Consider the following 26260-nt stretch of genomic DNA (forward strand, 5'->3'; position numbering starts at 1 on the left):
GTGTCGGACGCATACTCTCTCCTGCGTGCCAGTGTGGCAGCTGATAGATCTGTAAAGATTTTAATATCCTTAAATCTGTCAGGTAAGGTAGGTTGAACTCTCGTTGCATCCATTAACTTTTCTTTCGTATGGAAAAAGTGAATTCGTACGATGACATCTCGGGGTATTGTGTTGGGTAAGGATTTGGGTTTGGGCAGGCGGTGGGCCCTGTCAATTGTGAGGTCCTGGTCAGACGCATCAGGGAGGAGAGTTGTGAAAAAGTCTGTTAGAAACTCTCTTAGTTGTTCTGTCTTAACAGATTCGGCAATACCCCTCAGGCGCAAGTTATTTCGCCGAGATCTATCTTCCATATCCATTATTTTAAGCTTGAGAGTTTCAACTTCTTTTTCTAAGTCATTTGTAGTATCTACCACACTGTTATGGGCAGATGATAACTCGGCCATTTTTTGCTCAATATGAGACGTGCGGTTTCCAATGGCTGAGAGTTCTTTACGGACTGCTGCTACTGCCTGTGTGACATGATCCTGCATGGACATTTTAAGATCATCCAGGAGCTGTTTCATAGCAGGCAACGTTATAGCTCCTGTGTTAGGGTCCTGAGTAGCAGGAGACGGGTATAGCAGGGACAGCTGTTTAACCGGGGTGATGGGAGTCATTTTCCACGATAGTGGAGTTGGAGGGAGGGATGGAGCGTCCAAGTCCAGTAAGTCATCTGTAATATGCGCCGGGGAACATGAGGCTGAACCTCCATCGCCGCCATCTTTGCTACGGCTTGCTTGTGACGCACTGCTCGGGGATATTGGCAAGGTAAGCATGGGGGCCGACATAATCTCCTCACTCACCTCCGGAGACAAGTTTGGTGCCTGCACTGATGATCTGCGTGTAGCAAGCCCCATCTGGTCCTCGTCGTTTTGATCCCTTGAGTGCGCGCTGGTGTGCTTAGGCGCACCGGCGCCATCTTGAGAGGCCTCGGATGCCGAGAAGAAGCTAGTGAGTCGAAGCGGACTCTTCTTTTTCTTCCCTTTCGCCATCTGGGTGAGGTCAGAAGATGTTCTGAACAAAGTTCAGGTTCTCTAGGAAGCGTTTGGAATGCTTTGAGCCGCTGTTAGAGCCGACGCCAGCAGGAGCTCCGGTCTCACACAACCGTCTTCATGCGCGGCTAGACACGCCCCCAGGTATAGCATTGTTTAGACCACAGCTATTCACTTTATAAAAATGTCCATTGGGAAAATATTATTTTCCACAATTTATGGATTCCGTTTAATAATCTGGGGAAGAACAGCGTGTGAACTATACATAAGGCATGTTATTACACAAAATCAATGATGCACATCACTCTGTCCGTTACTGTCCTCTTAAAGTGCCTCTGAGGAGATGATATTCCTATTGTCTTGTGAAGAGTCCGGTTTGCTTGGTGGAGGTTTATATATAAAATTTGCAATAAAAGTGAAGATTATTGTGATGACTTTGCTCGCTGCACCTAAAGGTAAAGGTTATTAAAGAAATGTTATATACATGATCTAGAACCCTGTCAACCATAAATCCTCTGTCAATGAAGTCCAATCTCTTTTGCTTTAAACAAGGTTTAAAATGTATTTCTATAAAAAAAAAACAAAAAAAAACAAACAAACAATACTTACAGATGCCAAATAGTTTGTAAGACATGCCTGCATTATCGTATGTCCAGCATGCTCCCTGTGTCCCACAGTCATTCACATTCCATAAAATACAACTACTGTCTATTGTAGCTCCAAATACTATTGGTCCTGGAATGGAGCCTAGATGCATAATAAAAAAAAGACAATAATAATGCAATGGTTCTTATGGTAATAGAAACAAAGGGGGAGATTTATCAAACATAGTTCAGTTGCCCCTAGCAACCAATCAGATTTCACATTTCATGTTCCAAAGAGTCTGTGAGGAATAAAAGGTGGAATCTAATTGGTTGCTAGGGGCAACTGAGCCAGTTTCACTTTACACTTTTCAATTTACACATGTTTGATAAATCTCCCCCAAAATGTTTAATATCAGAAGGTGTTTTAAATTATCCTGAAATGGACAATAGCACAATCTTCAATTTTAAACCACACCAACACTACATCCACCAACCCACTCCCTCAAACAGCAGGGGCCGTACTGCAATGCAGCAAGCAAGTTCCCGTGATATTCTGCACAGGAGACTAGAGCCAGGCTACCTTCGTCCCACCGACAAAAGACGTATTGCGGTCATTACGGGGTTGTCCAATGCGCAACTGAAATCTCAGAGGACGGCTTTCTATTACAGGACCTCCCACCAATTATATAATTGTACCCACATATGGGGCAGAGTGTATAGACTCCGGCTCTGGGCGTCAGGGCAATATCTGCAAACCTAAAGTTACACCCTTGGATAGAACAAGTTTGTGGTGTGATACAATTATGGTGGTTTATGCCACTATTAAAATCAAGAGGGTAGGGTGTCTGCTATAGTGACATATACATATAAAAACAGTAAAAATGTGCATTCATATATTAATTGTGTTCTTTTTAGTTAATTGAGCATCCACCATGGTAGGGGGATTGAAAGGCGGATATTCCCATTTCATTAGGTAAGCTGAGGTCTGACCACTGGGACCTCCACTCTAGCAGGACTCTTACCACCCCACCCTCCCAGTCACTACCCACATCAGGACCTTGGAAAGGGACTTGGTACTCTTTATCATCTTTCACATCCTGGAGTGGGATAAAGGGTAAAAACCTAGAGGATACTTAGATTACACTCCTCAATTTAACCCAAAATTTAACCAGTTGGGTAGCTTAAAGGGTCCGCACCTGTTCATTGCTACAATTGCTTACAGCCATCCTAGCGATAATGTCAGTATTTCAAATGTAAGGGCAATTAGAATTACCTAATAGGCGAATAAATGTCCACTGCACACCAAGAGCAAATGACCTCTGCTTGTCAGGTACACACCTGAAAGATTGCACAACTTAGATTTTTACAAAAAATTTCAAAGAGCAAAAATTCCACTTTTAAATCTTCATCATATACTGCATTTATTCAAAATAACAGGTCAAAGAAACCAATGTATTCCAGGGTTAGTTTTGGTGTAGGCCATGTTCACACAACGTAAGTAAAGTATTAATTACGGCCGTTGTTGCCGATTTGCAACACGGCAGTGGTTAATACGTTACTTACATTGTGCTGCAGCGGAGAGAATCTGAGACGGAGTGTATACACATAGTATACACTCCAGCCAGGACCGCTAGTGGCACTGCAAAAAACTGACATGTCAGTTCACACAATGGAGCGTGCGGCTCCAGCCACACGCTCTATTGTGTGCAGTGGCGAATTTGGATGCAGGCGCGCACAGGTGCGCCCACACCCCAATTCATCAGAAGTGAAGATCATCCTGATGGGATGATCTTCTCTGACACTGGCCGTTCTGTGACCCAGCCAGGTCACAGAATGGTCGATGTATTACGCCATGTGAACATGGCCATAAACTGTAGAATACAGTAGGTAATAAAAAGTAACTTTCATTCACATGTAGAAGAAGTTACTTGTATGATGACTGACAAACTAGCTATAACATATGAAATAGTTTAATTACACAAATCCCCATTAAAACTGTAAATAACATTTCTGCAAATTAGTTTTTAATTAGCTCTTATAGAGTTGTCAAAAACGTTGTCAGTATTTCTTATATTAAGTGAGCCGAGTCTCCCGAACCGAGATTCATTCAAAACTTTGCACTACCAAACCAAACTTTTTAAAAAGTTCGGAACAAGTTTGGAAAGATTTTTTTTCTTCTTTCCACACTCCCCAGGTGTCCTTCTGTGGCTCTTTGGTGTCTTCAGCCACCTGTAGAGCGACGGCCCACTCGCTGGCTGGCTAGGTCAGGACAGCACCATGACCAGTGATTGTCTAAGCGGGCTGTCACTCTAAAGAAAAGAGTGACAGCCCACTCAGCCAAATACTGGCCATGGTGCTGCACCCTCACAGTCAGCCTGTAATTGGCTGACAGGACCAGAGAAGGAGGACACCAGGGAGCGTTGAAAGGTAAGTACCAAACTTTTTAAAAGTTTGCTCATGTCTACTTTCCAGTGTTTAAACATCCCATGGAGCACCATAACATATAACAAAATGAGAATGGAGAGAGTTACTGCAGTGACACCAAGTATAGTCATATTTAGTCTTTACTGTTTAAATTTACTGTATTTTCCTGCGTTTAAGACTACTTTTGAACCCAGGAAAATCTTTTCAAAAATTAGGGGTTGTCTTACAGTATATGCCAGGTGTCACCTTATAAGGAGGCTGCTTAAAAATATCGGAACTGGGCTGGAGAATATGTGGTTGGCGCATAAGCTGGGGGGAGCTCAAAAACGTCCCCATCCCCACTGTAATCCGCGACTGTATGAAGGGCAGAGCAAGCTGTAATTCAGGCAATGGAAAGAAAAAGAGATAGGCTAGAATGGCGCTGTTCTCAGTAAAAAAAAAAAAACACCTCTTTCACCCTTCTGGCCTACCCTTGTATTACTGTAGCTCCTTTTCTGCCTCTCAGATCTCGCTGTTGTCTGATGTTTTTTAATAATTTTTATTTGGTGTGCGTTGGAAGAGGGGTAGTCTTATATGGTGAGTATTTCTCAAAATACATATTTTAACTGGAAAAGTTGGGGGTCGTCATATACCCCCAGTCATCTTATATGCCGGAAAATACGGTACATAAAAAAACACCACTTGAATGTGGTGCCACATCACACCGGTGATTATCACATTGTCTGGACACCAGACCAAGTTCTCACAAAGCACATCAAGATATCAGACATTATTTTTATTGACTAGATCGTCATTAAGACCCTACACTCTCCTGAACTAGTAGACCTACACTGAGGATTAATGTAGCGGTCAGGCAGGGCATAACAGGATTTATCAGTTCTTGAAATATACCTGCACAACCTGAAGTTATACTTTTGATCACATTGAAGTGGTGTTTTTATGTGTAGTGAAACAAGACTAAGCTTGGCTATATTTGGTGTCCTATTGCAATTACTCTCTCCAGGGTTAAATTGTCAATACTTATACTGCAGACGCAAGAACGGCCACACACCTAGGCATAGACTGTCATATAACAAAATGGAAAGAATATGGCACAACTACAAATCTGACAAAAGAAAGGTCACTGTGCAACGTTTGCAAGAAGGGCATTAATCAGAGATGCAACAAAGATACATTCATACACAATAAAATGTAAAAGGTGGTTCACCATCAAGTATAGCATTGATTGATAAATTCTAAGCATCATAATTTAATTAGCATGTTCCTTCACTGCAGTTGGAATCAAAATTGCAGGAGTGTACAACAGGATTATATGCAGTACTGCAGCATGTGGATCTATTTCCAATTAGAGTAATAAATTAGAGAACTAGCTAACCCAGAATATCATGTCTAGCGCTCTTCCAAGATTGTACCACCGCTTGATCACTTCCACACAGGGTGCAAAAACACACGACGGATCCGCGGTGGATTTCTCGCTGTGAATTCGCTGCGGATCCACCCTGTGTGTTTGCAGCCTTAAGCTATGTTCACACTATGTAAGCTTTACTGTCAGACATTTCAATGTAACAATACACGGTTTTCAGAATAGATAAATCTTTACACAGACTGTAGTGCTTGACCTTTTGTGCTTGAGGAGGAGCTTGAGAAGGAGTAAGAGAGGTAGTTGTAGCAGTGCTTGTAAGGTAGAGTCGGGTAAAGTAGAGAAGAGGAGTTGGCCAGAGGAGCCCCAACCCAGTGTAGCAATGTACTCTGACGGAACCTGAAGATATCTTTGTAGTGAAGACTTACTTGTACTTGCATATAGACTTTGGTCTGACCACCTTCTGCCCCCCGGTATCATCAAACCCGTCCCAGAAGGGTAGTACAAGCCCCAGCTGTGGTTATCTGGGTGTAACGAGGTGTCTGAGAGGTCCCACTTACCTCCACTGCGCGATAGCATACGTAGACCTTCTTTATGGTAACTTTTTTCTATCAAGGCTAGTTCCTCTTTTTTCAGGATACTGCCCTGCCCTGTTCTGACATGTTCCTGGCAATGGTTAGGGTGTTCCTTGGTGACTTCTCCCTCTAAGGTGCTTAGCACTGCATACTGAACGTAGTGGTAGTAGCAAAAGAACTGTTGTCTCTAACTACATCTGTACACTTTTGTGACTAGACTAGACCAGACTCTGTTGTTCCCAACAGGGGTCCTGTGTAACGCCTGGAGTAGTGGATCCACTGGACCGTCACCAGCGATGGCACTAACCTCACCAGGGAGCGGAGTCTAAGGGGCCGCTGGTATTCACCAGAGCCCGCCGCAAGGCGGGACGGACTTGCTGCGGCAGGCGACCCCCAGGTCGCTACCCCTGGCTTGGTTGCTAGTGACGGCAGGCGAGGCGTGGCAGGAGCAGTAGGCAGGAGATAGTGCTGGCAGAGGTCTGTAGGCGTAACCGCAGGTGACAGGCTGAACACAGGAGCAATGGAGTGACAGGGGAGCAGGAACCAGGAACAAGGACTAGGGACCAGGTAGCGGATAGGTATCAGGAACAAGGACTTGGGACCAGGTAGCGGATAGGAATCAGGAACAACAGGGGGCTGGGCCAAACGCTATGGGAAGCATGTAGAGGCTCCAACCCAAGGGACAGGGCATGCTGGGATTTATAGGGAGTGATTGGTGCAACTAACCAATTAAGGACGGACTGGCCCTTTAAATCCGAGACAGCCGGCGCGCGCACGCCCTAGGAGGCGGGGACGCGCGCGCCGGCCGGCACAGACGGAGACAGGAGCGGAGGAGAGGTGAGGCGCCCACAGGGGCCGAACTAGCAGCAGCGCCAAGTCCCTGCACAAGGACCCCGGCGGCTGCATGGGGCAGGGGGAGGTCGCGGCGGCCCGGAACACGGGACGCCGCCGCGGCCGTGACAGTACCCCCCCCCCCTTTGGCCTCCCCCTCTTTCTTGCCTGCAGATGGAGGCATCAGGCAAGTCTTGGTATTCCGCCGGTAGGCCGGACAAAGGCTTGGCGGGCTTCGGGTGACAACATAGAGTACTTGGGCTGAGGTGACCTCAGACACTGGTTGGAGCAGTCCTGACCCCAACTGAGAACCTTCCCGGTTCTCCAGTCCAGCTTAGGGGCATGTAATTGCAGCCAAGGGAGTCCCAGGAGGATGGTGGAAGAAGAATGGGGCAGGACGTAGAGGGAGATCTTTTCCAGATGTGAAGTGCCCACCTGGAGGACTAGAGGTGCGGTCTGGTAGTGAACATGATCGGTAAGAATCTCGCCCGTGACCGAGGAGATAGTCAGGGGTCTGGCTAGTGGGGTCACGGGTAGCCGCCATCTCTGGACCAATGTAGCTGCAATAAAATTGCCTGCTGACCCAGAATCGAGAAAGGCAGTAGTCTGGAGAGTTTGTCCTGAGGGTGTCTGGATGGAAACTGGCACAGACAAACTTGGAGAGGTGGCATTCACACTCAGGGAGACCTCTCCCACCGGACCTAGGTGCTGGAGTTTCCCGGACGCTTGAGGACGTTGGGGACATCTCAGCCGAAAGTGATCCGAACCACCGCAGTAGAGGCAGAGATTCAGCTCCAGACGACAAAGTCTTTCATCAGGCGTCAGGTGAGCCTGTTCCACCTGCATAGGAATCTCAGGAGTCGACTGGGACTCCGGAACGTCAGGATTCTGGAAGACCGGCGCCAGCTGGTGATGGTGACGGGACAGGCCTAGTCGCAGTTCATGCCAGACCTCCTCCTCTCTCTCCGAAAATGAATATCGACCCTGGTGGCCAGTAGGATGAGTTCGTTCAGGGAGGTAGGTAGATCTCGGGCGGAAAACACGTCTCTCACCCGACTGGACAGGCCCCTCTTGAAGGTGGCTATTAGAGCGGCCTCATTCCAGTCTAATTCTGCCGCCAGGGTGCGGAACTGGATGGCGTAGTCACCAACAGAGGAGCTCCCTTGAGAGAGGTTGAGGAGAGCAGTTTCAGCTGAAGAGGCACGGGCAGGTTCCTCAAAGACGGAGCGAAACTCGACTAGGAAAGTTCGGAGATTGGCAGCAACAGGATCATTTCGGTCCCACAGCGGCGTGGCCCAGGCCAGAGCTCTACCCTCCAATAGGCTGATGATGAAAGCCACTTTAGAGCGCTCAGTGGGAAACTGACTACTTAAAAGTTCAATATGCATGGTGCACTGAGTCAGGAATCCTCTGCACAATTTGGAGTCACCAGAGTATTTGCTTGGGAGAGCCAGTCGGAGTGTAGAAAAAGCAGCAGGAGGTGGTGTGCGCTGGGCTGTAGTATGCTGCTGTAAGGCGGCAGTGAGTTGCTGGATCTGCTGCGACTGTTTCTGGATTTGTTGCGCCTGTAGGGCGACCACTCGGGCGACTTCGCGGATATCAGGCACCTCGCCGGGATCCATGGTTGGAGCCTACTGTAACGCCTGGAGTAGTGGATCCACTGGACCGTCACCAGCGATGGCACTAACCTCACCAGGGAGCGGAGTCTAAGGGGCCGCTGGTATTCACCAGAGCCCGCCGCAAGGCGGGATGGACTTGCTGCGGCAGGCGACCCCCAGGTCGCTACCCCTGGCTTGGTTGCTAGTGACGGCAGGCGAGGCGTGGCAGGAGCAGTAGGCAGGAGATAGTGCTGGCAGAGGTCTGTAGGCGTAACCGCAGGTGACAGGCTGAACACAGGAGCAATGGAGTGACAGGGGAGCAGGAACCAAGAACAAGGACTAGGGACCAGGTAGCGGATAGGTATCAGGAACAAGGACTTGGGACCAGGTAGCGGATAGGAATCAGGAACAACAGGGGGCTGGGCCATGTAGCCATGTGGGAAGCATGTAGAGGCTCCAACCCAAGGGACAGGGCATGCTGGGATTTATAGGGAGTGATTGGTGCAACTAACCAATTAAGGACGGACTGGCCCTTTAAATCTGAGACAGCCGGCGCGCGCGCGCCCTAGGAGGCGGGGACGCGCGCGCCGGCCGGCACAGACGGAGACAGGAGCGGAGGAGAGGTGAGGCGCCCCCAGGGGCCGAACTAGCAGCAGCGCCGGGTCCCTGCACAAGGACCCCGACGGCTGCATGGGGCAGGGGGAGGTCGCGGCGGCGGCCCGGAACACGGGACGCCGCCGCGGCCGTGACATCCTGGCATAAGCCAGGCTCTGGCTTAACTACAGCAGGAACAGTTGTCTTGATGTCTTTCCTCTTTGAGAATCTGGACAAGACTACTCTGCACTTCCTCCACCAGTGAAAACTCCTCCTACAAGGGCCTCTGTATGCCCTCCTGTGAATGGTGGGGATGAGTGTGTGCAGGAGAAAGAAGAAAAGAGATAGGTTAGAAGTGAAGAGCACCTCCCATTGGTCAGTAAGAGTGGAAAAACTGCACTCGAAACGCGTCTGAATTTTTGTGCTGGGGGCATGTGTTCAAGTGTACCATAAGGTGATTTTTGTTTAATAAACGGGATGTGACTTTCACTTGCTACAACCAAGCCTGCTGGTTTTTCATTATTGGTTGCTATGTCACTTACCATTGGAGTGGATCCGTGCAAGCTGCAAGATTTTCACAGGAAAGGTGAGCTGGCAAAATCTTTTCTTTTTGTATGTTACACATAAAACAATAACCCAATACTCACTTAAGCTGTGCATATAAATAAGGACATAGAAAATACTGACACCTAGTGGTGAAACTTTAAAATACCTCATCACCACTTTAATCTGAGAGAAAAGTCTTTTTGACAGGAGTACAGGAGAGACAAAGAACACCAGTGGTGGGATACCACGTTATGACAAAGAGACACATGGTACACTTTATATATCCTTCTGTGTTTCCGTAATGTAGGGAAAAAAGTGCTTTTGTTTTGTTGTGCAAAGTGTCAGAAAGGTTCTGCAACCTTCTGTAATGCTGAAGACGCCTCTTTGCTCCACCTCACATGCGTGACCCTGCTCAGGGTCATCTGACTGTCAATAAAGCAGAAATAGGGATGGGAGAAGAACAAGCATTTCAGCTTCTGTGACACTTTGTTTTAGAGAATTAAAGAATTCTTCTACATTATGGAGGCACCGACTGGTATATAAATTATACTATGTGTCTTCTTGATCTTACAGCTATGTAACAGTGTCAGCAGTTTTAAATGGAAATTGCAGGTAACAGATTCCCTTTAAGCATTAGTGTGGCCACAGCTTCTACACAATAGACCTGCATGTCACTGTTTTCTATAGGGTTTCCTGAAAGTCTTAGTAAGAATGGCACAGAATTTTATTATTACACTCATGTGACATAAATTGTTACTAACCTGAGAATAGACATCGTTGTTGGCGTGGCTATCATAAACGTAGTTAGAACAACAAAAAAGAAAAACGCCATCAATAATATTATGTTATTACATGAGGATTCACATTTTCCAGGTACAGCATCTGAGATATTAAAGCTAAATAATTGTGTCATTTCCAGGACTGGTTTCCCAACACATTCACAATTAGTATAGATCTGTAAAACAAAAAGAATACCTATACATTAAAAAAAAAAAAAAAAAAAAAAAAAAAAACAAGAGTGACAGCCCACTCAGCCAATCACTGGCCACGGTGCTGTCTCGTCCCAGTCAGCCTTTGGTTAGCTGAGTGGGCTGTCACTCCTGAAGCAAGAGATAAGAGTGACAGCCCGCTCAGCCAATCACTGGCCATGGTGCTGTCCTATCCCAGTCAGCCTGTGATGGGCTCAGTGAGCTGTCACCGAAAAAGATGGGACAGGACTGGAAAAGAAGGACACTGGGGGAGCGCAGACAAGTAAGTATGCTGAGTGACCTTTTGGAACCACAGTAAAACAGTTCATGGTTCATGAAAAACCCAAACTTTACATTAAAACAAAACGATAAACTGCACTTAAAGGGACTGTGCAGCAACTGAGAAGGAGCCTGTGATGGCAAAGGCCTAACAGGTCCCCCGGGGCACTTCCTGTGTGGGTATGCCTCCTGACTGATATTAGTTAGGATGTCCTTGATGGTGACATAAAAAATATATAAAGAGATAGGGGTAGTTGAAAACAAATGAACTCAGTTCTCTCTACTTTACTTGTACTTTAAGATGAAAGCACAGTCTTTACAAAGGGTACAGGTAGGGTTTGCAGAGGCTGGAGCATGTTCTCAATAAACCCCATATGCTTCTTTCTTGAACTGCTCCCATCTCTCTGTAGCCTATCAGCAGTCAGTTTTTTCAAATACAGGAATGGACAATTTCTTTTCAATCGTTCTTCCCTATTACAATGTCCAGTTGTGGGGTGCTCTAACTTAAAATATGGTATTCTAGCTGGTGCCAAGCCTTCCAAATATACAATATGTGACATGTAAGTCACATACTGTAATTCCCAGCTGTGTGGTGCAGATCTTGTCTGCAACATGAAAGCAGCATGCAACTTGTGAGCTAGAAGTTTGATAGGCCAGACTAAAAGCCTATGACCTAGTCCAGGGCCATGAGGTCCTTGCACATTTTACCTTGACAGACTAATAAGCTTCCTCTTGAAGAAAGACTGGGCTAGGCCTAAGCTTCACATCCTTCCTGAAGCCCCTTACAGTTTGAGGCTAAGTTCACACAACAAAAATTTTCAATAAATAACGGCCGTAGCAACACCTGAAGTTTATCGGGCTGGTACTGCCATGCCGGCCGGCGTGAACTTCACAGACAGCGGCCGTTCTGTGACACGGTTGTGTCACAGAACGGCCGCTGTCATACACTGTGTGAACCTGGCCTAAGCATAACCCTTTCTCAGTAAATGCATATGCCTGAATGCAAACTAGAGGCATAGGGCGAAATTTATCAAGGCTTGCACATTAGATTGACTTTGTAAAGCCTCTAATTCATCAAATGATACTTAATAATATGATAAATTGTGCACAATTAAAGTGGGCATGAAGGAGGAAGTGCAGGCTTGAAAAAGTTGCAAATTATAAAATCCCCCCATTACTGGTACACCTACCATTTTGGAATCATCACTGGCTTGAGAAATACATCCCGCATAACATGCTGAAAAATACTGCACTCCATCAGCACCACAAACTGGGTCATAAAATGAGCGAGCACATGAACAATTGCTATTACATGGGGCTGCCAAATCACCAATTTCTCCAGTCCTAATGACACATAAAAAGAAACAAAAGAATATGTAAGTAAATATATCATTCTTTACATCAATGGAACAGGCTAAGACTAAGTAAAAAGTGAACGCAATATAAAACCCTATTCTTGGTCTAGGGATGTTATTTCAAAAGGGAATTAGCCAATGTATTTTGACTTATAATTAATGTTTAAAGCGAACTGACCAAACTGTTTGGCTTCGGCAATGTCCTCTGAACCCGAATGCTAAGAATCTGTCCTCCCAGACGGAATCTTAAAGGGGAACTCTGGATAAAGAAAACTTGTTTTCTATTAAGAGTACATTAAAAGTTATATAGATGTATCTATACAATGTATTACTGTATCTGTACATGCTTGATAACGGTCTTGTGAGATTTTTTGCCACATGCAATAAATACCACTTTTTTCACCTTAACTGGTGTGCTGCAGAATTTTGCTTTGTATCTATCTATCTATCTATCTATCTATCTATCTATCTATCTATCTATCTCCTATCTACAGTATCTATCCTACAATATTATAAAGACAAAACTACTTGGAACTACTTATTACACCTATAGGAGCTTTTAGTACATCCCATCCTATTAATATGGAGCTGCCCATACAGAATATTTTCATAATCTCTTTTAAAATTAAGTAAATGAATAAAACACACTCCCCAACAAGGTCCATTCTGAAGCGGAATGCGTTATTGTATGGACTTTGCACTTTCCATGTAACTTACTTGTGATATTTAGTGGCAGAATGCTTATACAAAAAGCAAAAAATATTTCGTTTTCAGTAAAAAAAAAAAATATATATATATATTTAAAGTTGCCACAAGCAGATTTAAAAATACAAGTAATCTTCCAGGCAATAAAGCACAATAAGCATAAGAAGGAAACTCACCCATTATAGGCCACAGAGACACCAGCAAATGGGTCATTCCCACATTTAGCGAATATAAACACTGTTGCCAAAATTAGTGATATAAATGATAATACAATGCAAAATCGCATCATGCTTCTGCAGCCAAACTTGAATTTTGAGACAACTATGCCACCTATAACTTGTCCAATGGCTGCTCCTGGTATCAGTATAGCACCTGGAATACAAAGGGAAGAAGACCAGTAGTTATAGGTAAGTTTCCACAACGTTTTTTTCTTATCTGTTTATATTTTTTAAAATGATGCCCATCATTTTGAGTCTAAATTGATGTCCGTTATTTTGATGATTGGCCGCCTGTCAGTGCAATAACAGCTGCTGGTACATTGTTCTAGTTTTGGCAGACTAATTGGCCTTTGGGAGTGTCTTTAATTGAAAAGTCCATTGAATGTAATAGTAAAAAGTATGGTAAAAAAAGAAAAACTGTGTGTGAACAAACAAAAAATAACATCCGCTGTTTGCAAAAGACGTTAGAAAATAATTGACATGATCATTATTTTGACGTCCACGCAGATAACGTCCGTCATTTTTCACACTGTGTGCATTAGACGTCTGTCATTCCATTGACTTCAATGCACTGCATTGCAGTCAGTTAAATCGTGGCAATAACGGACGTCTTTTTAAATATAAAAAGCTGACGCTTTTTCTCTTTTTTGATGTAGTGTGAATATAGGCATATAGCACAAAATACCATAATTCTTATCTCATTTTCCCAATTGATGACAAGTTTGGTATTACTGATTACACCTATATATAAGTGCTCATTCCCACAAATGTATAACAATATAAATTGTTTTAATTAGAGGCAAATATAGGGTCAAATCTAGTTATGGGAGATCAGCAAGAAAAGGAAAGGCTTCCCTGATCCCACAGAATAGAGTCCTATACCATTCTTACCCCTAACTATACAGCTCATGCACAGGTGATAGGACCACCTGCATGGGACTAGTCTTTAGGATGAACCTTATGAGCAAGGGGTTTGGGGCTTGTGTGAAATTTACTTACTGCATTCCCCAATTTCAGCAGAGGACGGGGACCCAGATTTACTAATGTGTTTTTGCCAAAATTTTGGCTGAAAAGCCATTTTAGAGACTTTTCACACACTTTTAGACACTTTTCCGTCTGGCATGAAAAACGGGTGTGGTTTATATTAAAAGAGGTGTGGCCTGCTTGGCACAGAAAATAATGCCAATCAACATGATCTGATTGTTTTATTTGATTTATTTTACACAAAGGTGGAATAAATCAGAAATAAACTGCTGGAAAAGAGACATTGGCCCACATTTACTATAACTGTCTAAGTGTAAACTAATGCTATGTTTTCACAAAACGATTATTGTGCGAATTTGCACGATAACAATCGAGTTCGAACGACAATCGTAAGTGTAAACGCAGCGAAAAAATCAAACGACGAGCGAGAAATCGTTCATTTTGATCTTTCAACAACTTCTCAAATCGTCGTTGATCGTTCGCAAAAAATTTGCAGATCGTTCCATGTGACCAGTCGTTCGCCAATTTAACCAATTTGTGAGATAGGCTTAAAGTGATCGCAAAACTAATTTCCGTACGATCGTTATGAACAAAAAAAACATTACTCCGACATTGTTAATCGTACGATCGGGCAAATTATCGTTCCGTGTAAATGTAGCATTAGACTAGACAATCTTTATATGTGCCAGCATTATCAGGCTGTTTGATAAATCTATTACTCATAAAAACTGCCTAGTTTTTTGGTGCAAAGTTAACATTGTCTATTACCTGGCTTGAAGTCCCCCAGAATGTTCAGACAGATTCAGGTGCATTTTTGGGTGCAAAATAGACCACGCCCCATTTTAATATTTGAGCTGTTAATTTTAGGGATGGACCTGATGAACTACAGACACCAATGGTGCCAGAAAGGTACCATTAATTTGTAATGAGCTTGGACAGGTTTCATCATGGTGCACATCATATTATCAAGACGAATAACATTGCATGCTGCAATATTCTTCCAGGCAGAGGCTCTGAATGGAGCCTCTAGCAGTAGTGTGAATACAGCCTTACGCCATATTCACATTACGTTTAATACCGGTCATTCTGTGACCCGGCCAGGTCACAGAACTGCGTTGTTACTGAAGATTATTTACTGCAGTACCGGCCGGATGATCTTCATTTCAGGTGAATTCAGAAGCAAGCGCATTCGTGGCCCGAACCGCGCACTCCATTGAGTGAACTGACATGCTCTGTGTGGCTGCTATTCAATAAATAGCGGCTGCAAAAAACTGAAGTCAGTTTTTCATGCGGCCGGATAGAATCCCGGTCAGAGCGTATACTGTGTGCATATGATCCATCAGGGATTCCATTTATTCCAACGTAAATTATGTTTAGCATAAATCACGGCCGTTGTTGCAACAACGGCCGTGATTTATGCTAAACATACGTTATTTGAACATGGCTTTATGATGGTGCTGATTTTTTTTTTCACAATTTCAGAACCAATAAACCACTATAATTAATAGATATGATCGATATGGGAAAAAAAAAAAACTTTCCTTACCCCCGAGGATTGCTGAGAAGCTTGATGTTAGTGAAAACTGGTTTTCAATAAATTTAGGAAGAAATGCTGCAAAGCCAGTGGTGATAAATGCATCTGCACAGCTGGCGAATGTTAGAGCCATGAGAACAGGATTTTTCAACATAAGCTACAAATTAATGGAGATGACATTTTAGTAAAATAAAGCATAGCATAGTAAAAAAAAAAAAAAAAAAAAGATAAATTGTTTGAATTCTGAATACCATACTATTCTGGTGTCAGCATTAGATGCAAAAGAGTAGAAAGATATTATATTACTCCTATCATTCCTATTGTGTTTCACTTGCATATGTTGTAGGTTCTCCCTGCATCATCTCTATCTAAGTTGATTTTTTATTTTTCATCTTTAACCAAACATAAAATGTGATATAGCTGCCAATAACAAAACAGATAATGCTTATGGGTCCAGGTGGAAGATCCTTTTACAGATTACCCTTTGGGGCTTAAAGGGATTGTCCAGGCTTAGAAAAACAGTACCACTTAAAGGGGTTGTCCAGGCTTCCAGAAACAGTACCACACTTGTCCTCAGTTTGGGTGCGGTTTTGCAGCTGAAGGTGGTGAGTTGAAGGTGGGTACACATATGGCAGGGTTTGCTTTTTTTTAAACTCCACTGCAATTTTTGAGCCAAAGCCAGGAGTGAATCCAGTAGGTGGGAGAAATATAAGTTATTTTACCTTTTACTTTGGTTTCGTCTCAAAAACTGCAATGGCAGTTTTCCAAAGAAAAAGTGTGATACCAGCAAAGTTGTAATACCACATACAACCTGATGACAAGAATGGTGCTGTTCTCAGAAGGAAGTAGTTCTGTTTCTTCTAATCATGGATAACCTCTTTATGAATAATACAGAAATATTTATATCCACCTTTTTGTATGTTGTAAATGCCAAGAATAGTTGCTACAGGTTTTTTTTGTACAACTAATATACCTGCCTCTCCGTATGCACATCTGTATGATCATATGGAAACACACACAATCTCATCATGTACCATCGGGCTACATCAACATTGTTCCTAGATAACAACACTGGAGTACATAGAGCTACCTGGCTACAACACAAGGAAACAAAATGATGACAATCAGGTTTATAATGTGAACCTGGATTGTAGTGCGTGCCCAGGGCCGATTCTGGGGTCTGTGCCGCCTGAGGCAAACCTCAGGCCGCCACCCCCCTCACTGGCACTCGAACCACATCCGCCCCCAACCCCCCAGCCCCCCCCCCATCCCCGCGCGCGCGGGCCCGCGGCAAGCCCACCACCAACATACACTATGGCCCCCGCCTCCCTGGAACAGCCAGGGGCCGCGGCCGCCGGACTTCTTCAAGGCGGATCTTCCCCTTTAAAAGTAGGGGGCTCCGCTACCACTACCTGTTCTAACCAGTCCATTGAGCTTCCGGGACAGGTCACCTGATGCACGCCGGCCCCGTAAGCTCACAGCTCCAGCCCCGCGCGCCGCACCTCTCTAGTCTCCTGCTCAGTGGCATACATGTAACAGCTGACCGCACAGGACCGCGGGAGAGGTGCGGCGCACGGGGCTGGAGCTGTGAGCTTACGGGGCCGGCGTGCATCAGGTGACCTGTCCCGGAAGCTCAATGGACTGGTTAGAACAGCTAGTGGTAGCGGAGCCCCCTGCTTTTAAAGGGGCAGATCCGCCTTGAAGAGCTCCGGCGGCCGCGTCCCCTGGGTGTTCCAGGGGGTTGGGGGCGGTAGTGTATGTTCTGGAGGGGCCCGGCAGGCGGCCCTACAACTGATAATCTGGACGGCCCAGTGGGCATTTGCCCGGTCCGCCAGATTATCAGCCGGGCATGCCGCCCCCTGCAGGACCGCAAAATCTGCCGCCTGAGGCGGAATACTCATTCCGCCTCATGGCAGAAGCGGGCCTGTGTGTGCCTTGGCATCTCATGGGCAAAAAGCTTAAGAATAGCTATAAAACATTATATATCAATGTTCTGCAATACTATAATATTATTATATCATAAACATGAGTAATATTATTGTTTTTTTTATAGTAACGTTACCCATAAGGCCAAAGGAAAGTCTTTAAAACTTTTGCCAAGATTTTTGGACTCAACAAAGTCTTCGCTTCCATTGTTATGGGCTTGTGAAATGCGCTCAGCTTGTATTGCAGCTGTACCTGTAAAGCAAGAAATATATTCCTTTTTAAGAAATGAGAAACTGTGCAGGATTAGTCTACAAAAACAGGTGGATTAGAAATGTAAAGTTATACAACTCTATGATATAATACCATATTTGCGAACCTTTAGGGCTTTGCCGAAACATCGGCAAAGTCTCATCTAACATTACTTTTCCCAAAGTCTCATCTAACACATCCATCTACAGGGTATGGAGGTTGCACAGCCCCATTTTTATGTTACACCAGCCTTAACAGTTTTTCACCATTGTTTTTTAACTTGCACAAAATTTTTTATCATTTTTTTTATTTGTATTAACATATAACATCCCCTGAAGACAGTTTGACCTACCAGGTAAGTGTTTGGGGAAGCAGGAGAAGGGTATAATCAGCAGCCAGGTCACCAGACCCACGATTAAAAAGGCAATCCACCATGCTCCAAGCCATCGAGGGTCAGTGGTAGACAGAGGCACACTTCATAGGTAAAAAGGAAATGGGGTCAATACAATACATATTTTTTATGCAGATTTTTTATGCAAGTAATTTGCGACAAAAGCTTTTATACTGTAGTGCTTGAGTTCAACATTGATATGGTGTAATGGGTCAATTTCTGAGATACTTGGGAAAATACCAAGTACTGTGTAAGAAACCTGGATAGAGCGACCAGGTTTCCATTGGCTACAAAGGATTTCATAAACAGATATCGCACCTTAAATTGAAAGGTACATTGCAAAAAATAAAATAAAGGAGATACACTGTGTTAAGGCTAGTCATGGCCAACTGTGCCTATGTTCAGACAACGTATTTTTTCGTAAAATCATGGCCGTTGTACAACGGCCGTGATTATTACGAAAAGATACGTTACCTTTCGGCTTGCTCTATTGTGTGCTATGGGGAGTTCTGATGCGGACGCGCAGGGATGTGCCCGCATCAGAACTCTGTGTCCCGAAAGATCATTCGGCCGATACTGCAGTACATGTGAATATAGCGTAAGAGTAGTAGACTCTTAATTACCATAATATGTTTTTTGTCGGTGGGGCAAGAGTAGACTGGACAGGTCTCCTCAGCAGAAAGACCTTCGATCTTTGAAGTTTAACCCCCTAGATGCTGTGGTCAAATTGTGATTGAGGTATCTAAGTGGTTTCTGGGCTTTTGTCATCCCATCAACACCGGGAAGATACAATGACTGGGATGCAAATGAATTTCTATTGCAGCAGAGGGTCTAATGAAGGCCCCCAGGTATGCCATATATTTGTCCCTACTCAGTTTTGCCTCCAGAAAAGCTGCTTAGGTCACCTATCCATGTTATGTTGTCATGATAATGCACCGCACTATAGTAATAGTACAGGGTATTATATCAGCGATCAGAAGATTGCATTTCAAAGTCCCTTTGTGAAACTTAAAAAATTAAAGTTTTGTAAAATATCCTTTTTTATAGTAAATATTACAAAATCCTGCACCCCCACTCCCCAAAAACTACAGAAAATGTTGTTTGAAAAAATATTTTTTTATTTAAAATAAAAAAAAAAACAAATAAAAACTGAGTGTTCAGACCGATTAGTTTGTGCCAATCGGGAGAACAAGCGGGAAGTGGACCGCACTGGAGCGTGTCCTCTACCGACTGTAAGAAAAAAAGAGTTGGGCTCCATACACTTACACCATTAGCCGTTTTTTCTGACAGTTTTTACAAACTACAGGTACACTTTAAGACAGTGTTTTCTTAGAGTTGATTACAAACAATTCTGTAACAACTTTAAAGAATGAAGTTATTTATACAGTTCTATTATCTCATGACTGTTATCTCTGATGACTGTCGTATAAAAGGAACTTACTGGCTGTTCCTCTTAAACTTAACAATTCTGAGATCAAAACAATTGAAGCAATATTGTGTGTCTATGAAACATAAGGAATCTTCTCTGCCTCAGGGGTACTCCAGAGAAGAAAAACATTTATAAATCAACTGGGTTCAGAAAGTTATACAGATTGGCAAATTAATTCTGTTTAAAAATAAATCAAGCCTTCCAGTACTTATAGCTGCTGTATGTCCTGCAGGAAGTGGTGTATTATTTCTAGTCTGACACAGTGCTCTCTGCTGCCACCTTTGTCTTTGTCAGGAACTGTCCAGAGCAGGAGCAAATCCCTATGAAGAACCTCTCCTGCTTTGGACATTTCCTGGCACAGACAAAGGTGGCAGCATAGAGCACTATATCAGACTGAAAATAATATACCACTTCATGCAGGGCATACAGCAGTTGATAAGTACTTTAGAATTAATTTAAAAATCTGTAGAACGTTCTGACACTGGTTGAGTGTCCCTTTGATACAATTGCAATCAAAATGATTTAACCACCAAGAGTATGATCTCTTCATTTTACCTTTTGAACTGCTATAATATTTGTAAAATGTGCAAGTTTTTACATTTGATAACTAGAATGCACCGTTCCTGTTTTGTATGATACCAGTGCCCTTGATAGTCTCACATCCACTAATCCTACAAATTCTAAACCACATCACATTTTCTAATATAACACTTCTGGGTGTAATACTTACGTATCTACTTTTTCAAAATCAATATAAATATTTAGCAGCTCTCCCCCCATTAGATATCCAATAGCAGGGCCCACTATATTCATCCCAAGTGCAATGCCTGCAACAAAGAATGTATTTAGAAGGTCTATGGAATAAAATAACATAACAGAGGGGTCACAACCAGAAAGACCAGGTTACTGCAGAATATATGTTTGAATTATGTGGCTATGTCAAAGAAAGAGCAATGAGGAAAAACATAACTATTATGCAAGAGTCCAGTTTAAAGTCCAAAGAAAATAAAACATTTGCAAAAATTTTACATGAACGCCACTATCTTGCCAAACCACTCCAAACTTTGCAGAAAGTTTGGTTTGGTAACAAAGCTAATTTTTTGCAAAATTTTAAACTAATCTTGGTTCAGCAGGTATAGTTTGCTCATCTCTAATTATTATGTAACCTTTTTCCCATCCTAGTGCAAACTTATATTTGTTACTTGTTTATACTGTAATGTTTCATATTTGTCTTATTTAGTATGCCAAAAAAACAAAAAACTAAAAAGTTCAGGGTCCCACTGGTAAAGCAAACTGTAGAGTAATCTCTCATAATATTAGCGGTTGTAATATTTGGTCCCAAGAGATTAAAAGCTTTTTGCCAATATGATATATTTAAACCTGATATTATTATTATTATTATTATTATTATTATTATTATTATTATTATTTTATTTTATTTTTAAGCCACACTTGACCCCACAAATCATTTCATGAAACAACTTAATCTTCAAAAGCTTATTTAGTGTGGAAACGCCTTTAAGGCGACCCTTAATAAATACTCCCCATGAGTGGTCATACTGTCATCCCAAGTAAAAGGCAAAGTATGCTAAGCCACATTCTTTCTAAAAACTGTATAAGGATGGTTTCACACACGGCAATTGTTGAAAAACTGCCACTGCAGTTTTTGTGCCAGGGCCAGATGTGGATTAGGAATGGGAAATATAAAGGAAGGACTTGTAGCTCTACCTCCTACTGGATCCACTTCTGTCCTTGGCTTGAAAACTGAAGTGATAGTTTAAGGGGAAAAAAACAGCTGTGTGTGAAACTAACCTAAATGGACAGACATCAATCAAACTGTAAGCTTTGGGAAGTGCCTTAAAGCCCCCTAAATTTTTTACCTTTTTAAAAACCTCTTCCTCTGCGACCAATAATTCAAGATGTATAAGGTTATGACCCCCCCCCCCTCCTCTTGATCTAATCTAAGTTACATTTCATCTATAAACAAAATATAAGACAGCGCTCCATAGCGTAACTCAGAAAGGGCTGAAGTGGTGAAAGTAAGCACATAGAACTCTCACCTGAGTAGGTTGTGCTGATGTAAGGCACAACTCTTACTGATTTGCTCACCATATTGCCGCCAACTTCAGGTTATAGAACCCACTGTGCTCCAGTGATAAGGAGCAATATACTCACAGAGTCGGTATGACTTGAATCTTTTTTATTTCTTTTTCTTTAAAGTAAATGCAGCAAAAAGTTGTAATGCTCACAGCTGATATAACTCTCAGACTCGGACGCCCAAATGCGTCCTCCTCGCGGACGTTTCGGAGGATACAAACTCCTCCTTCCTCATGCGCGAGGACGTAAGAGAGAGGGCGGGATTATAATGAATCAACATTTAACCCTATAGATATAACTAAAGAGTGGCACAATATGCAATATAACACAATGCTACAAATTCATTATAATACGCATGAAAGTTGGGTGGGACAAGAGGTAATGACTATACGTGTACTATACTTACAAAAATGCACTAAAGCTACAAACTTCGTTGAGTCCGTTAGGGCTCAATGTTTCTAATTTGGAAATCCAATATGTCTCACAACGGAGTAACCGGGAGATCCTACAATGCAGTTTAAAGTAGAAGTAGATTCCTTCATTAATGAAGGAGTGATAGGCGGCGTCATTCAGCAAAAAACAGCAGATGCTCTATACGTAGAGACCCCACGGGTCCCCATTCTGTATCTCCTACCTAAGATACACAAGGACTGTAGCAGCCCACCCGGGCGGCCTATTGTTTCAGGCTCCGGGTCGCTGCTACAGTCCTTGTCAATATACGTTGATTCCTTTTTACAGGAAATTGTGAAGAAATTGGACAGATGTCTCATCGATACATGCCACTTCCTCAATGCGATTGAACAGATTGAGAGTAAAAATGTTACTTATCTCTGCACACTTGATGTGCAGAGTTTATATACTAATATTCCGCAAGATGAGGGCATGACATGTATCAGAGAACAACTTAACAAAGATATCAAGTTGAGTAATAATATGATTAATTTCCTTATGGGATTGTTAGAACTTGTCCTGAGTAAGAATTATTTTAGATTTGATGATGACTTTTTTCTGCAGACCCATGGAGTTTCTATGGGATCGTCGGTAGCCCCAAGTTTAGCCAACATCTTTATGCATGCCTTTGAGGAGACGTTTGTCGTCCCGACCATGCCCACGTCGTCCACGTGGCTGAGGTACGTGGATGACGTGTGCCTGCTCTGGACGTCAGACGAACCTTCCTTATTGGCATTCGTAGAGACTTTAAACAAATGTCATGAGTCTATAAAATTTACACTGGAATACAGTTCTGTTAAAATCCATTTTTTGGATGTAGAGATCACAAAACAGAATACAGGGTTTGAAACTACGATGTTTTCTAAACCTACCGATCGTAATAATATGTTACATCGCGAAAGCCAACATGCCCCCCATGTCTTCAAAAGTCTGCCTAAATCACAGTTCATTAGAGCAAGACGTATAGCTAGTACAGAGAATGAGTACAAGAAAAACGCAGAGAAGATTAAAGCTAAATTTGAAGAGAGGGGTTATAATAAGAATGAAGTGGAAAGAACAGAAAAAGAAGTAAGAAAGTTACAGAGAAATGATTTAAGGAAAAAACATACTAGAACAGATAAAAAAGATAAATTGGTATTCTGTACCACTTATGACCGACATGCCGATATCATTAGAAAATGTGTTTTGAGACATTGGGATCTATTAAAAAGTGATCCGAAGTTTAATAACATCTTTAGAGAGAATCCGATTTTCTGCTATAGAAAAAACAAGTCACTGTGTAACAAATTAATTAGAGGGGATATAGCTAAAAAGAAAATTTCTAAACAAACATTCCTAGCAAGCAGACGTAAGGGCACATTTAGTTGCCTATCCTGCCAACATTGTAGCGCCATCATAAAGGGGGAATATATTAGCCATCCCAGAAAAGGTACTAAATACCCAGTGAAGGGCTTTTTTACCTGTAATGATAAAAACGTAGTGTATCTCTTGAAATGTCCCTGTGGACAAGGATACGTTGGACAGACGAGTCGCCCGATAAAAATTCGCCTCAACGAACATAAAACAGCTATACGTAAGTTTGACATCAAACATGATAGTAGAAAAAATGAAGAGCAGAGATCATTCGGGGAGACAACCGTGGCTAGACACTTCTCCGAAAACCGACATAATATCTGCGATTTACGATGGCAAATAGTGGAGCAGGTTGAGCTGTGTGCAGACAGAGAGGAGAACCGCAAGCGGTTACTCCGTTGTGAGACATATTGGATTTCCAAATTAGAAACATTGAGCCCTAACGGACTCAACGAAGTTTGTAGCTTTAGTGCATTTTTGTAAATATAGTACACGTATAGTCATTACCTCTTGTCCCACCCAACTTTCATGCGTATTATAATGAATTTGTAGCATTGTGTTATATTGCATATTGTGCCACTCTTTAGTTATATCTATAGGGTTAAATGTTGATTCATTATAATCCCGCCCTCTCTCTTACGTCCTCGCGCATGAGGAAGGAGGAGTTTGTATCCTCCGAAACGTCCGCGAGGAGGACGCATTTGGGCGTCCGAGTCTGAGAGTTATATCAGCTGTGAGCATTACAACTTTTTGCTGCATTTACTTTAAAGAAAAAGAAATAAAAAAGATTCAAGTCATACCGACTCTGTGAGTATATTGCTCCTTATCACTGGAGCACAGTGGGTTCTATAACCTGAAGTTGGCGGCAATATGGTGAGCAAATCACTTTTTTCCTTCACTACTATTGTGTGTACTGGAAGCTTTTGACCGGACAGGTGGAGTTCGGAAGTGTGGAGGGTGCCCATAAGTATTATAGTGCGTGCTATGTTTTGCCAAACAACTCTTACTGATAGCATGTGAATGAACCGCAGCCAGTCCCGACTAATCCCCACAGGGATTAAAGACAGTCAGTATCCTCCTCCACTCCAAGGCGGGAAAAACAGCTGGGTAAAACGGGCGCCTGTTTTATCCGCCTTGGAGTGGAGGAGGATACTGACATTTCATCTATGACTGTAACTTGGGATTTTCTCAGAAAAAGCTATTCAGAATCTAAACAGTCCTACAAAAAATTCTATTTTCTACTGACTCGTTTACAATCTGCTCAGTTAATCACTGCACCAGGGGCGTAGCTAGGATTCATGGGGCCCCAACCAGCCAGTCCCGGACCAACACAGGACCAACTGGAGCAGTCCCATGGCGTTCCATCACTGAAGTACCGGGGAGCTAAGAGAATGGAACACCACAGGCCTGCACTGGCCGCTTGGTCCTATGAGTATGTGCATCGTGGGGGGCTTTTGTGGCTGGAAATGCAATGTTGCCTCTGGTCACAAGAGATACTGGCAGGGAGCTCCCTGCCAGTATGTGCCATGAGCCGTAACAACCATAGAGGTATACCACACTTCACCAAAGGAGGGGCGAGGGCCCCCCTGCGACACTAGCCCCGTAGCAGTCACGTGAATTGCCTCTATGGTAGCTACGCCACTGCACTGCACTGTACTTCTGCAGCCAGAGCTGGGGCCCAAAAAAAGCAGCCAGGAGAGTGCCAGAGGAACTGGGGCAGGTAAGAATGGTGTCTATTGTTTTTACCAGCACAGCATGGAAAAGGTTAATGAAAGCTGCTCGCAACAGAATAGAAATCCACAGCGAGAATGAAGGGCCATAGACTCTAATGGTAATGAGTACTGCAGCGGATTTGCGTGAAATCCGCTGCAAACTCGTTCCATGTGAATCTACCGTAAAGCAAAAGTTCTGTATCAACTGGCTTAGATAAAGTTCTATGTAAAATTATTAAATTATTGGATATCACAACTGCAATGAAAACTACCCATCATCACCAATTAGACGTGCCAAATTTTGACCTCAACTTCAACTTCAACTTTGTTACTTCTGATAAACCAACATCTACTACATTGTAGCTACAGTTTAGCATGTTGTCAGTTTTCTATGTATACTGTATGCACGCACAGACAATGTATAGAGGTCTCACAATCAGCTGTGCTACATTTTGGATTGTACTTACCTATGTATAATGAGGATTTATGTGTTGGAAGACTGTCATCAAAAAAAGCTGTTCCTAGAGTAAATAGGGGAGTCCCTCCCACTCCCATTATCAGCTGACCCAAAATAAAGACATAGAGGTAGTTGGATAAAGAGGAACCTGTTTTGGTAATGCAATGCTCTGGACTGGTGCCATTTTCTGACTTTTCACAAACATCTGAAAAAAGTGCATAGTCAATGCAAAATGAGAGATACATGAGCATATAAAGGATTGTGCATTTTAGAAAACTTTTTTTTCATACACCCTATTATGCGATTATAAGTTAATAGAGGAAGGTTTTCTTCCCTTATATACCCTATCCTGGCCCTGCAACAAATACATCAACCCAGGAAACATTCTTATGGAGCATAGTTTCACAGAATACTTACACCAAAGAGTTGTATTTTTAAGTTTGAACACTTCTATTCTTTACTTAGAGCGCTAATTGTGTTCTCATGCTTAGTCACATGACCACTCTGCCTGTGTTTTCTTTACTTCCTGTGATGTCACGTTCCCTTTCTGTTTCCTGTTCCTGCCAGTGAGGGAACAGTGAGTAATCAGGTGGGTGGCGTTATGCACCTA

The 26260-nt window shown here is 43.0% G+C and overlaps 1 protein-coding gene across 1 annotated transcript in view; it reads right to left on the reverse strand.

Annotated features, from left to right (window-relative positions):
* Window positions 1-1178: 1178 nt before the first annotated feature.
* The window catches only part of SLCO4C1 (solute carrier organic anion transporter family member 4C1), a 37415-nt gene continuing 12333 nt past the window's right edge, over window positions 1179-26260 (reverse strand). Inside the window, exons 3-13 of the mRNA XM_069964672.1 lie at window positions 25661-25855; window positions 20312-20408; window positions 18114-18235; window positions 17649-17764; window positions 15599-15743; window positions 13027-13222; window positions 11981-12134; window positions 10305-10498; window positions 2889-2953; window positions 1641-1778; window positions 1179-1480 (exon numbers count right to left, since the gene is read on the reverse strand). Of these exons, the coding sequence (XP_069820773.1) occupies window positions 1356-1480; window positions 1641-1778; window positions 2889-2953; window positions 10305-10498; window positions 11981-12134; window positions 13027-13222; window positions 15599-15743; window positions 17649-17764; window positions 18114-18235; window positions 20312-20408; window positions 25661-25855 (1547 nt within the window). The 3' untranslated portion in view covers window positions 1179-1355. The remainder of the gene's footprint in view (window positions 1481-1640; window positions 1779-2888; window positions 2954-10304; window positions 10499-11980; window positions 12135-13026; window positions 13223-15598; window positions 15744-17648; window positions 17765-18113; window positions 18236-20311; window positions 20409-25660; window positions 25856-26260) is intronic.

The sequence above is a fragment of the Dendropsophus ebraccatus genome, chromosome 3 (assembly GCF_027789765.1).
Source record: "Dendropsophus ebraccatus isolate aDenEbr1 chromosome 3, aDenEbr1.pat, whole genome shotgun sequence".
In the NCBI taxonomy this organism is placed as follows: domain Eukaryota; kingdom Metazoa; phylum Chordata; class Amphibia; order Anura; family Hylidae; genus Dendropsophus; species Dendropsophus ebraccatus.